Here is a 14,454-nt window from a genome sequence, read left to right as displayed (position 1 = left end):
AATACATAAACAATTATTCACTGGAACACTGTATTTTTACAAAAAAAATGGATATCTATTCATTACTTTTCAGGTAATCGTGCCAACAGACTGATGGAGAAGGTAAAATTGTTATTTTATATCTTAAATTTTTTTTTTCATCATTATCGAAGAGAAGGATATTTACCTGTGTCTATAGCAGGAAATTTTTCTTTTTAATGAAAAATCTATAAGCCTATGCAAACTGCAGAATTAAACTTTACCTCCATATCTATCCCTTTTAATTAGAGGCTGCAGCAAATTCTTGTACTGCTCAACCTGCTCATCGCTGTTACGGAAGATTCCTTCAATCATCATGTACAAGTAAAACAAGGGCCACTCACATTCAATATTCTCAAACTCCTAAAAAAAAAAAAATTGGGGGAAATTAACTTTTCAAAAAGAAAATTTTACGCACTAGTAATTGAAAAACCAGCACTAGACTCAAGTACAATAATTACATGAAAATTGCTTTACCAAATCTACTTTACTAACCTTAGTTTCAGCATGATTATAAAACCTTCTCTTCTTGTCCTCTAATACAGTTCCATATCCATCTCTATGGAATCTCTTGAATCCATACTTTCCTTGCAGTGAGCTGACAATCTAAAATGAGGAAAGATCTTTAAACTAATGCAAAAGGTTGTTTTTAAATAAACTATTGCTTTGTGTATTATTATACTTTAATTTTAATGGAAGATTTTTTTCACTTCAGCAAGGACCCTAAAATCTCCTACACAGAGGAAGTCTTATGTATCTTAAACCAATCAGAGGTTAAGGAGTAGGGTCGTGACGTAAAGAATGGCTTGTATTTACACATTTGTTAATTAACACATCAGTGTACATCTGCCTAATCCTGTCATTCCAGCTACTTGGCACACCAAAAGAAAAGGAACCCTTCCCCTGACTAGGTATCTCTTTGAGTAGCACCAGTTCCTTTCATCTGGGTTTGATTTTGATGTACTGGAAAAATTGTTTCTATTTCACACATGATTTTATGTTGATTTCCATTATATTCACTTCAGAAGGGTAATTTAAATAAAATTATATCAACTGAGTCGCCAGTGAGTCAGGAAGGTTGGCAAAACTTGCTCATGAAGGTTGCCAAAAAGTATACTTGCTTTACCAGCTGATGATTAAAAGTGCAGCCTGCCCAATTGTTAAGCTTCAGGGACCTACAGCTTATTGTGGAATTGTTATACTGAGTGAATTTCTATCACCAGTGACTCTAACTCTTCATCAGGTTCCTCTGGCCCATCGGTGACAGTCTGAAGCTCAACCGACTCAGCCAACGCCTGGGTAAAGCTTCAGAGTCAGGTTCCAACTTTCATGGCCTAGGTAGAGTCAGTCCTGCATTTCATTTCAGTCTTAGGTTCAATTTTAATGTAAAACAGAAATATGTTGATGATTGTGTAAAAACTGCTTTGTTATACAAAACCCACTGATCATAATCAGCCTGAACTGGAATATAGGACAGAAAATGAAGCAGAGGAGCCTTTGAAGAAAACAGAAGACCCCGATACAAGAAGCTCAATTCCCTGGACAATGGACAGTGAGCTAACAATGACCTCAGAAATCCAAGTAGGTCCTATAAATAATGACTGCAGCAGAAGACGTAACCTTGGAAAACACGTGTGCCAAGCACCTGACGCACAAGGTGGGTACTTCATGAAAATCACGCCTCTGTGAGTGCTGAAGGGATGAGGGACAAAGTCATGAAGGGTGGGTGGATGATGAATTACTAGAATCTACTGACCTGCAGGTACATGTCCCACTGTGACAATCACACTTGATGTGACACATACAAAAGACATAGATCTGCTCAAGCTATGGCAAGAGCCACTGATAAAACTTCAAAGAGGAGGTGGGTGTTCACACCTAAAAGGCACTCATTTCGAGATATGAGAGGGCACCCTGAAAAAATTCTAACTATACATGACCAGGAATCTGATAAAGCTGAGGTGAAAGAGCCCAATTCCAGCAACTCACAATAAGGTATAGAAGAGAAAGTGAGGGCTGGAAAACTGATATTTTCATAATAAAATTATGTTTCATATATACAGTACTTACCAAGTAATTACATAGCTATTGTTTCTAACTCAGTAGCTTTTAAAAAAATCACAGTAGCTTCGATTGTTTAGTGTAGGTGACAAGCCCCACCCACTAATGGGAGTACTGGAAATGACTTAGTAGATAACCTCATTCTGTTTGTGCCCTTATGTCCATGAGAGGGGAGGAGGTTGGGCTCCGATTCTGTAATTACTTGGTAAGTATATATATGTGAAACTTAATTTTTTTAGGAACATATCATTCTCACTTAAGTAACATTAAGGCATTGTTATGACTTTGAAATGGAAAAAACTGCTAGCATTGAAACAATGCTTGTCATTTCCTTACCTGGTAAGAGAGCTACTGCAGGTGAATACTGACTCCGGTTGATGCTCATCTTAACCTGTAGTGGGATGGCAGTTGAGACATGGGTCGCCTCTACTAAAGTGGGAGCCTTGTGGCGGATGATAGGCTTGATCGCTGGCAAAGTATACACAAGTGCCCTTGCCCTGGGCACAGTACCAATATAAAAAACAACCAAACAAAGCTGTCACCTACACCGAAAAAGCCACAACCCACCCACTCAGACTGGTACATTGTACCCCCAGGCTCCCCAAAACTCAACACCTTACTTCAAGGAGAAGAGATAGCATGAGGAAAAAAAAGAGAGCTTTCTATGTTTCTTCCCCCACTACCATGCCAGCTGCTGATAATAGCCCCAAGGTACTGCAATTTTCAAACACTGTTTTGACTTCTTTCAAATCGTGAGACATGAAGACTGATTTGCACTTCCAGTAGGCTGATTGCAGAATGGAAGTAAGGGATATATTGTGCCTGAAAGCTAATGAGGTAGGGACTGCCCTGATGTCAAGAGCTCTCACTTTAAAAGTAGGCAAATTGTCCTCCTGAATCTGCCCGTGCACCTCAGAAATTAAGTCCCTCAGGAAGAAGGACAATGCATTCTTAGTCTGAGGGTGAGATGGGTTCTTGACTGAACTCCAGAGGTTACTGGATGGCCCCGATATTCTTGGTCCTGCTCCGGTAATACCTTAAAGCCCTAACAGGACAAAGAAATCTCTCTTCTTCCTCAAAGCCAAGGATGTCCGTTAAGTTCTTAATGGAGAACGAATGGGGCCAGAGCTTAGATGGGTCCTCGTTCTTGGCAAAAATCCAAGGGTAAAGGAACATACTGCATCTCTTAGAGAAAAACCTACCTTTTTATCGATGGCCTGGATCTCGCTAATCTGTTTAGCAGTAGCCAAGGCCACTACGAAGAGAGTCTTCTGGGTAAGGTTCTTTAGAGAAAAGGAACGTGCGGGTTCAAAAACGGACCTGTCAGCCACTTCAACACTAAGTCCACATTCCAGGAGACTGGATCTTCCTTCCTTTGCTTGCTTGGATGGATCAAAGGACTTGACAAGGTCGTTAAGATCTGGGTTTGACGAAAGGTTCAGGCACCTGTGCTTAAACACTGAGCTAAGCAAAGCTCAATACCCCTTAATGGTAGAGGATGAGAGACCCCTAGATCTCCTCAGATAAAGGAGGAAATCCACAATTTGGGTCAAGATGTCTAGGAGAAGGGTCACAGATGTCTCAGGAGAAGAGAAGTTGTGTCTTGAGACACCAGCTTCAGAAAATCGCCCACTTAGCCTGGTAGATGCAGCTAGAGGATTGACGCCTGCATCTTGCAAAAGCCTCTGCAGCACATCTTGAAAACCCTTTCACTCTGACAAGTTTCCAGACAGTGTGAAGCCTGTGAGGGCAAGAGCGGACAACCCTTGGTGGTATCTCTTGAAGTGAGGTTCTCTATGTAGACATGGTTTTTGGGGAAGGAGTCTCAGAAAGTCCACCGACAACCGTAGCAGGGGGCTATAAGGGTCATCGTAATGTTGCGATGAGCCTGAAACTTGTTCAGCACTTCCCTGAGCATGTTGAAGGGCCGAAAGGTGTAGAGGTCCAAGTTGGACCAATCTTGAAGCATGTTGGCTGTTGCCCATGCTAGAGGGTCCAGGCCCGGAGAACAAAAAGAGAGGAAGGCGATAGTTCCTTGAGGTGGCAAATACGCCCAATGTCAGCTTGCCCCACAGTTTTCACAGATCCCGACGGGCCAGGGGATCCATGGTCCACTCCGTGGGAAGGACCTGCTTCCGACATCTCAGTTCGTCTGCCACAACATTTAGTTTCCCCTGAATAAATTGAGTGACTAGAATTCACTCTATTTTGATCTGCCACAGTAGGAGGTCTCTTGCTGTCTGGCAGAGAGAAAATGAGTGAGTGCACCTTGTTTTCATATGTACGTTAGGGCTGAAGTATTGTCTGAATGGATGACCACAGTCTTCTTGTGAACTAGGGTTGAGAAGCACTGAAGCCCTAAGTGAATCCCTTTCAGATTTCTGAGGTTGATGTGAAGGTTCTGTTCTACTGGAGACCACGTCCCAGAAACTTCCTAGTTCCCCAAGAGAGCTCCCCAACCTAGATCCAAGGGGTCTGAGTAGAAGTCTAAGTCTAGGCTCAGAGGATGAAGGGACTTGCCTTCTGAAAATCTTTGTTTGGAAAGCCACCATTGCAGGTCCAATTTGATCTCTGGGGTTATGGGAAACACATAAGTGTTCGGCTGTGTTTTCCTGTCCAAGTTGGCCTTGAGGTAGAATGGCAAAACTCTCACTGAAGTCTGCCTAACTTGACGAACATCTTGATGGATGACAGAGTCTCCAGTAGGCTCATCCACTGATGAGCCAAGCAGGACAAAAGAGCTAGAAACTCGTAGACCGTCTGAAGGCATCTGGCAATTCTCTTGGCAAACGGAAAAGCCTGAAAAATCCGAGAGTCGAGTCTCATCTCCAAACAGAGTATCTCTTGTGACAAGGTCAACTGGGACTTCTGAAGCTTGATGATATTGCCCAGTTCCTGTGTGAGGAGAAAAATCCTGTTCAAATCCTCCATGCACTTTTCCTTCGAAGGGTATCGAAGAAGCCAGTCGTCCAGATATAGACTGACATTTATTCCTACTAAACGAAGCCAGTTAGCTAGAGAAGCGAGGACCTGAGTGAACACTTGAGGTGTCCTAGAGAGGTCGAAGCAAAGAGCCCGAAACTGGAAGATTTTGTCCTGGAAGATGAACCTTAGATACTTCCTGGAGTCCGGATGGATGAGGATGTGGAATTATGCATCCTGCATATCCAAGGCTATCACCCAATCACTCTGGTGAATGGATGATAGGACTGACTGGTTTGTCTCCATTTTGAACTGGTCTCCAACCTCCCGATGTTTTGGGGACCACAAAAAGACAGTTGTAGAAGCCTTCTGAGCTGGTGACCTTGACCTCTTCTACGGCTCTCTTTTGGATGAGGGAGGATACCTCCAAAAGTGCCATATGTTTCTCTGAGCCTCTTGAGTAGGCTGTCAAGGCGATGGGAGAAGTGACCAAAGGAGGGCTCTTCATGAACGGGATGGCATAGCCCTCCTTCAGAACCTTGACAAAACATGGCTTTGCTCCTCTGATCCTCCACCTTTCCCAAAACTTGGGGAGTCTGGCTCCCACTGGTGCAGGAAGGACCTCCTTCTCATTTGTTGAACCCTTTTCATGGCTCTAGAAGAGAAGCAGACATAAGAGCGGGTTCTAGGCTGTGACCTGGGCTTACTCCCTCGAAAGGGCTGCTGCTGAAGTGGAGAGGCTGTCTTGGGTGCAAACGCAAACGAATCCTTGGAGAGTTCGGAAGACTTTGACAGTAGATCCTGAGTGGACTTCTTTTGGAGGTCCAAAGTAATTTTTCTCACAGAGGTGAAGAGGATCCAATGGCGAAAATAACATAGCTGACTTCTGGATCTGAGTGACCTTTAGTGGTAAAGGAGCACCATAATTCTCTTTCCTTCAAAACCCCCAGAGAGAGAGAGAGAAAAGAACCGCAAGTTCAAGAGAGACATCCCTGATGGCCTTGTCAGCGCAAGAAAGGACTCCTAACCAGTCCGAGGTGAAGTCTCCTACTTAGCCATTGCAATCTTCAATCTTCTTGGCTAGTGCTCCCACCGTCCAGTCCAAGAAACTGAAAACTTCAAACACCCTGAAGAGGTCCTTGGCAAGGTGGTCAAGTTCTGCCAACGAAAACATAATTTTCGCTGACGAAAACACCAAGCATAGGGAGGAGTCAATGAGACTGGAGAAGTTCCCTTGGGAGGAGGCAGCAACTCCCAAAGAAGGAGCTTACTTCTAAGCGTGAGGGAGAAAAGGCGAAGGAAGCCTTATCGTACTCCCTCTTAGCAGAAAGCCAAACTTCAATCTCCTTGAGTGCCTTCCTAGAAGACAAGGAAAGCACCATTTTTGGCAGCCTGGATCTGTAATCTGGATGGCTCCTCATCAGAAAGGTTGAAGCAGGCGAGACCAGGGCAGCTGTAGTAAAAAAGTAGGAAAGCTCACCAGCAAATATTGAAGGAGAGCTGCACATGCTGAAGCAAGGGCAGATTCTTGATCCAATTCCTCCTCTCCTGAGGAGACTGGAGACAGGGGCAAATCAGGACTAGCCTTGGAGGTGGGCGGAGCTTTCTTTAGCAAAGCTTTCTTTAGCAAGTTCATAATCTCTGCTAACTGCTGTTTAATGGGTACCAAAGGAGACCCACTGTCGGAAGCAGGCGCTTGGTGCCCCGGAACAGGAAACTGGTACTGAAGAGTTGGTGCTGGGCACTCAGGAGCTGATGCCGGGTGCTTGGGAGCTGGTGCCGGGCAGCTGGGAGCTGGTGCTGGGCAGCTGGGAGCTGGTGCCGGGCAGCTGGAAGCTGGCACCAGGTGCTTGGGAAGCGGCACTGAGCACTCAGGAGCAGGTGGATACTTGGATGATAACAACGGGCCCCTGAGAGGGTTCGTTGGATGCTTGGGGGCCAAGTAAGGCCGCTCAACAACTGGGTGCTCAAGAGAGAAGGTCTTCGGGCTGTCCCATGCAGTGTGTGGATGTTGGACTGAGGCAGAGACAGAGGGATCCACAGCAAAACTACAGGAAGGCTGTGGGCTGAGATGAGCCTCCTTATACCGCTTAACAGGCAGTGGAGAACGGCGTGCAGCATCGTGCGCATGCCTCTTCAGAGGGCAAGACACATCAAGATAGCGCTTGCGGCACCTCCTGTCAGTGCTGGAATCCTCAGAACTGGACAATAACTGGTGCACATTTGTCAAGACACCTTTCCAGTGGCTGTCTGCCAATACCTGGGGACGTGCAACAGGCTCGACTGAGGGGGCAGCTACCTATGGGCAAACCCCACCAGCCTCCCTTGGACTTCTGGTATGTCTTCTCCCAGGTTCAGGGGAGCAGGAGAGTGATCTCCTCCTAAATTTGTGCAACACTACCACTTGTCATTTTATCTGAATACACTTTTTCCATTAACACCTTCAGTGATGTCCCTAACTCCGCCACTGTATTCACTACTAGGTTAAACTTCTTGTCAAACCTAGACTCGAGACTGGCAATGGCATCAGGGTTGGAAGCAAGGGAACCAGGCGCAGGAGTAAGTGGATTAAAAGCAGGGGGGTTAGTAGCAGGAGGAAAAGTGGGAAGAGGGGAAGAAGGAATAGCAGGGGTATCTTCTAACCTAGGCTTAGGTATAGATTCTAGGCTATCCCTTTCTAATTTGTCTAGGTGAGATTTAATTACCTTCCACTTTTGCTCATCCCAATCATTACATTCAGCACAAGTTCTCTCCTTAGTACATTCCTGCCCCCTACACTTAATGCAAACTATATGAGTCATATGAAGATTTGATCAATCTGGTTGTACAACCTTTGCTACAGTAACAAAAACTACATGAACTTGAATCACACATAATGACAACAAAAACTACAAAAAAACTGATCCTGAAAGCTACCAAAGCTTGAGGGCTACCCAAAATAAGTGATAATACTTCACCTACATCCAGTTACTCAAATGAAAACCAATGAACAAACAACTGCAAACAACTGATGTTTACTCAAGAGCCAGAAGAAACAGAATGAGGTTATCTGCTAAATCGTTTCCATTACTCCCATTAGTGGGTGGGGCTTGTCACCTACACTAAACAACTGAAGTGCCACTGTGATTTTTAAAATAAAAAGCTGCCTCACAAGTTAGAAACTATAGCTATGTACTTACTGGGAAAGTTACTTATACAAAAATACAAAATACTGAAGGCAAGGCTGAAAGCCCTCTCAGGGCAGTGAAGATCAACATCAAGGGAAGTGTAGAGCAAAGCAACAGAAGCCAAGTCCTCCAAGAATGGTGTCCTTACTAACAGGATATTCTGAGCCATGAATCCTGGAGCACATGGAAATCCCAAATAGGAAGCTCTGTAAGAAAAGGTATGGAGCAAACTTAGACAGTTAGAAGGGGCAAGAACAAGAATACAGCCAGGAGGGACAACAGAAAAACAAGTCTAATAAAGCCCAAAAAAGTGAAAAGTGATGCCATAAGCACCACTGTCAAGTAGGAATTCAGAAGCTCAAGGAAAAGTTGTCACTGCAATGACTGCATTTCTTTATGGAGGAAGCACGAAGATAGGGCCAGGTGAAGTCTAATTAAAAGAGAACAAGAGCAAACATACATTCCTAGGATAGAAAAATTTGGTTATTACAGGAACTGAGGACCAAGCCTCACACAGATCCCCTGATGATCTCATCAAAATAAAACAAATCTGTTGGAAGATCCAGTCCACCATCTTTATCAGACAGAAGGGACAGGAAAGAAGGTGGCATACTACTATTGCAAGGGAGAAACCCATGTCAAGTAACAAATAACTCAAAAACTAAGACCCACATGCCAAAAGACTCTTAGTGACTTCCAAAATCTTCCAAAGATAGGTACCGACCAGTGGAGGAAGGGTGGAAAAAAGAAATGAGAGAGTTAAATTTTCCAAGAACTTCCACTGTCAATCAGCAAAAAAGGTAAAGGCTGCTGACGTGGAAGGGTTGGGGAGGGAACAGATGAGGGTTAAAAGCCAAGGCCCTCCAGGTTAAGAAAACGAAGCAGGGAAGACAGTGGGATCTGACCTCATGGAAGAGCAAGGGCTAGGTGCTTGAAAATGGGCTTGATAATTATCAATTGGAGCTGCATGTTCCAAGAAATAATAATTCATATGTGGTCAAGAAAATGGTGATGAAGATAGATTACAAGACTTATCATAAGCCACCTAAGCTCCCCCAAAAAGCAGAGTTCCCCCATAAGTAGCATACCATACAGGACCTAGCAGATAGCATCTCCCAACATAATCATGACCATCAGTGTACAGAATGAGGAGCAAATATAGGGAACCAATATTCACCAAGGGGTAAAAAAAGCCAGATGATCCCTGGCATTAAGCAGCTCAAGCTCCTCCTATAGTCACTGCATGCAGGGTAAAATTTTCACTACAAAAAACAAATAGATGAATAACCCAGCAACACACCAATGATCATACAATGGCCCAGGATAGTTGTGGTAGCCAAATGCAGCTCTAATGAAGAAGGATAGAATAAGCTGGAGGACAGTTCCATATACAGTACATAAAAGTTCTCAAAATGAAGAGCACGAAGAGAAAGGTGATGCTTAGCTCTGGAAGGGTTTACAAACATACCAGAAGACATAACTTTCAAAGTACTAAAAGAACGGGCCAAGACCCCAGTTTGTCAAAGATATACTAATTTCACTACCTTGATGCTTCTTTGCCAAATTAAAGGACAGCAACTTAAAGCACCACACAGAGAACAGATGGATAGTTACTGAGCAGCAAGTGTGACTGAATCTGCAACAATAGGGTACTAGCACAACTTGAGGACAAAAGCTAAGAAGAGAGAACTGAAAGATACCTAGGAGGATGATTCGAGATGACACTCCCCTTAGAGGTGATAAGAGATTTAACAAACTTGGGGGATTGGGCCTCACACGTTGCAAGATATCAATGACACTGAACCTGCAGGGCCAAATGACTAAGATGCCTTACCCGCTTTCTCCCGGACATGACACCTGGAACTCCTGGGCAAGAGAGAGAGTGGCATCTGAGAAAATGGTAACAGACTTTGAGCAGCTGAATTGTCAAAGATTCAAGGAGCACTGAAGAAGAAAAAAAAACCTTGTAGGTGTCAAAGCAGAGGACAGGAAGGCAACTGAGGACTTGGGAAGCAGGTAAGTACAAGGGAGCCATTGTGTATACAGGAACAGCCAAGTACACAGGATCAAGACATCAGAAGGATTGAGAATAAGAAACCAGAGACAGGTCAGGGCATATAGAATTAAGCAGCAGGACAAACCTCAAAGAGGCTGCAGATATTGTAGACCAAGGAACAGAATCTGAAAGGATGTCATTAATGGAGGAGGCGATGACAACAGAAGAGCAGGCAAAGCAGGAGGAGCCGTCAAGCACAACCTCGCAACCAACTAACACATTCAATGTTCCAAGAAAACCAGAACTGCCTTTGCATAGTGGACAAGAAGTACTGCAGATCTCAATGTAGAAAGGTCTAAACGCCTAAGAAAACTTTGTTGAAGAGAGAACATCCATACTGTTCCCCCTGCTATCCAGTTTAGGGACATCGCTGATCTCATCAGGTTACAAGTGAAGGCACTACCACTTGCATTAGGAGTTCAGTATGGAAGGGGAGGAAAGCAAACACAGAGACTGTATAGGGACTGTATAAAAAGGAAAAGGTCCCCACCTCCAACAAAAAACTTCTTTGCAGTGGAGGAGGCAGCCCTGAGGGTGCAGAAGTCATCATGGAAAAGAACCGAGAGATACAGATAAGGCCAGTACTGAGGTAAGAAAAAACTGACAATCCTACACACGAAAACTATGAAGAGTGACCTAAAAGAACAGCAAACCTAACTTCTGGCTAAAATAGACTGCTAAGGCTTAATTTAGATTAAAATCTTCCCTAAAGGTTAGTACAAGCAGAGGCAAAGCACAAAAGTAACACAATAAAAAACATTAATTCACAAAGCCAAAACCCTGAAAATGTTACAGCAGAAATAAATATAAAAAGGCAAAAATGAAGCACACGACGACCATTACCATGAACAGGGCAAATTCACCAAGAATATGGAAAAAGAATAATCTCTGAAAATCCCAGAAAACATAAGCAGTATTCAGTATGCAATATTAACCCTTAAAGGACGGCATAATTTATCAATGTGCAGCACCCCAGACCAGGGAAACTTTGAGGTCGGCAAAATAAAAAAAAATCACATCACTGGAAAGAGAATGACACGTACATTTACACTGTATAAATAAAAAAATTCTAAACAATTTTCCCTACCTTCCACAAGAAGTTGAAAATGACTATTTACAACCCTTGTGGGGCCTCATTTACAAGACAATCGTAAATTTTACCAATTTATATATGTTTTTTTTAATAAATAAATTTATTGTACTTTTTAAAATTATTATTACTGCTCACACAATATCAAAACAGATAAGAAATAAAAGCAGTAAAAATTTTTCTGCATATTTGTTGAAAAATATTCACGTAAACTTGCGAGAAGGAAGATTCAAACTTTTTTTTTACTTTTACATGCTTTTTCTAATATTTCTTTGCAATTTTCTTTGTAAAATTACATTTACACATTGCATACTATCGTAAAAGACAAAAACAAAAAACAACAGCAACCCCTTCGTATATTTACAAGCAAATTTACAAAAAGACTCATGTGAGAGAGAGAGGCAGTACTTTCTCCCTTCAAGTCTGAAGTATTACTGATGGCTGTGAAAAGACGTCTGTGGCAACTGGCCCAACTCTCACGTCAGTATAAAAGTTGCCATTAGTGAATTTATAGCATATAGAAGTATTGGCACCTCTATCTCGCGTCATTCTTACCATGACAGCGGTGCGTAATATTGTTTCACACTCAAGCTCAATCCGTCCACCTCCCCAATCCTGTTTTACTTCACACTGAGGCTCCATCCGTCCCTTAAGGGTTAACAACGTTCTTCACTGACTACAGTATTGGTACTAACAGAGGGAAGCATAACAAAAGCAAAAACAAAACGAATTTACAATGCATACAAAACAAAAATATTAAAATCAGACTAAGTATGAAAATGGAAATGGAATGCAAGGCATCCATCACCAAAAACTGTTACTATGTAAAATCCAATAATTCCTTTTAAATACGTAAAAGGAATTTTCTCTGAAATCCATGCTTATTGTTCAATATTATACAGAAACATGTAAATGGTATTTTAAGCCTAAATACTCAAAACAGGAGATAACAGACATCATTGAAGTTATATGAGAAATAACGGAAATCTCTAACATGGGCAAAAATAACTCTACATCAAGAGAAAAACCTCACCCAATTGAGACAACTAAGGAAAGATACATAAAGAATTGAAAGGTAAAAAAGTTATGAATACAGTACACAAGAAAAATAGCCTGTACTCACAGTGACACATCAAGAAAAAGGAGATGCAGCCTGAATCACATCCAAGAGAGTAAGAATATACACATGAGAACTACTTCAATATATGTGAAGGTGAAAAAACATAAGAGATGTGTTGAACAACAAAATAACTGGGAAAGAATACAATGTGGATCCTGGGAAATTAGCATGCTTCCAACATCACTGGAGCCAAAAGAAGAATGGGAAATTAACTGAAGGAAAATTGATTGTGAGCTGGGCATGTGTGGGACTTTTCTTCTTTAAAGTCTTCCAAGTCAGTAAGGCTGGGTCCTTTTCACAGAGAATAACGCTAATTATGATTCACGGGTTTCTTTAACAAATACTGACTTAACAGCAAACTTTAATTTCTATGTGACTTTGTCTAAAAATTAAAAAAGTCATTTGAGTGCTACTTAACAGCAAACTTTAACTTCTACATGACTTTGTCTAAAAATAAAAAAAGTATTACTCAGATTTTGGGATACCTGAACATAAATTATATCATGAATCTCAACCAAGGAAAATATACTACCTGGCTCCTTGTTTTAGAGTACAACCCCTGGTCATGTGTTGCAAAAGCTGGGAACGATATTGCACATATCAAACTGGCATCAACATGCTGGAAAAATAAAGAAAAATTTTGAAAACATTTTAATGTCACTAAAAAATGTATTACTGCTTTCAAAATTTACTTCCAAAGAATGAGTGATGATGATTGTAAAAGCAGTGTAATTTATAACTACACATAAACACCAATGTGCATAATTCCAACTTGCATAGTTCTGCATATAAAAAAAAAAATCTTCAAAGAAAATATCCTATAAAATCTTGCACTGTGATGCAGCAGCATCAAATTACAGAAAACATGTGAAATTATCACATCCAGAAGGTTAAAAAATTCTCTAAATCTAGCAATCACAGTGTTAAGTTTTTTTATACATGCTTAACAGCCAAATGATAGCAATCAGATCAAAACTTCATGACCTCCAAAGACAACTGGGATGTTAATTCAAACAACCCTCCAAGAATAACTGCATCAGACCGAAGGGGGTTAAAACTTCAAGATCACAATTACAATTAGAAAAGATGGATTCGAGTGCCCCATATTTATTCTGGGATATTCCCAGAGATGGAGGAAATGACAATCAGTACCAGATTCTTCAAAGGAGCTTAATCTGGGGTATCATACAGTCAAGGTCGGGTCTCAAAAACAGTGATATATATGGCAAGATGGCTTGAATGCCTCCTGAAATTCCATTCTAAATTGTGGCACCTCAACCAAACTTCACCAGATTACAAAAATGATGCTTCTTCCTCTAAAACTTTTAATATGGTACTGGAAATCCATGCCCTTCAGCAGCTGACATAAACGACTTATTTATCATAGGTATGTGCTACTCCTGGAGCAGAAATTGGAGTGAGGCCATCTCTTGTTTATCACTTCAACAGCAGAACAGTCAAGCATTCATTTGGTGATGACAAAAAAAAATAAAAATAAAAAGCGTCCAGTTGGTCCTGTGGAAATAATGACTGCCTCACTTGAGACTTGCAATTTTTTCAGGCATCACAAAACCAATCCTCAGCAAACTGGATCAGGCGGCTCTGATTTTAACCCAGATGGTTAAGGGTGGCCATTCAGCACATGATCCCATAATCAAGAAGTGATCACATGTTAAAATATTTTTAAAATTTCCTTATAAAGCATAAAATCTTTTGTAGGTGATGTTCATTATTCTTTCATTATGCAGACCATTCCTGCATTTCAGGTATATAGTATTCCACATACTATGATGAATTCACACTATAGTAACTGGTCAGTATCCTAGAGAATTTAACAAACAATGAACTTTCTTAGTGTACTAAATATTACTCAATTCCCTCAACATCATTTTAACACCAAATATGGTTTTTACATAAATATATTTATTGTTAAAACCTATCCATTATCATGATCTTGCTAAGGTTGACACACTTGATCTAGAACATTCTTTGAGGCAATGTCATTCATCCAAAACTCTCT

General features: G+C 41.6%; 1 protein-coding gene across 6 annotated transcripts in view; it reads right to left on the bottom strand.

The window, feature by feature from the left end:
• LOC136829761 (probable phosphorylase b kinase regulatory subunit beta) overlaps positions 1 to 14,454 on the bottom strand; it is a 119,925-nt gene that overhangs the window by 76,896 nt on the left and 28,575 nt on the right. For all 6 annotated transcript variants that reach the window (XR_010850484.1, XR_010850485.1, XM_067088637.1 and 3 more), the window contains exons 7-9: positions 12,967 to 13,053; positions 514 to 624; positions 243 to 381 (exon numbers count right to left, since the gene is read on the bottom strand). Coding sequence is in view for 4 of the 6 variants with exons in the window: in XM_067088637.1 (XP_066944738.1) it covers positions 243 to 381; positions 514 to 624; positions 12,967 to 13,053 (337 nt within the window). In the remaining 2 variants the exon portion in view is untranslated. The remainder of the gene's footprint in view (positions 1 to 242; positions 382 to 513; positions 625 to 12,966; positions 13,054 to 14,454) is intronic.

The sequence above is a fragment of the Macrobrachium rosenbergii genome, chromosome 4 (genome assembly GCF_040412425.1).
Source record: "Macrobrachium rosenbergii isolate ZJJX-2024 chromosome 4, ASM4041242v1, whole genome shotgun sequence".
Taxonomy (NCBI): Eukaryota; Metazoa; Arthropoda; class Malacostraca; order Decapoda; family Palaemonidae; genus Macrobrachium; species Macrobrachium rosenbergii.
This window is presented reverse-complemented; position numbering and strand designations above follow the sequence as displayed.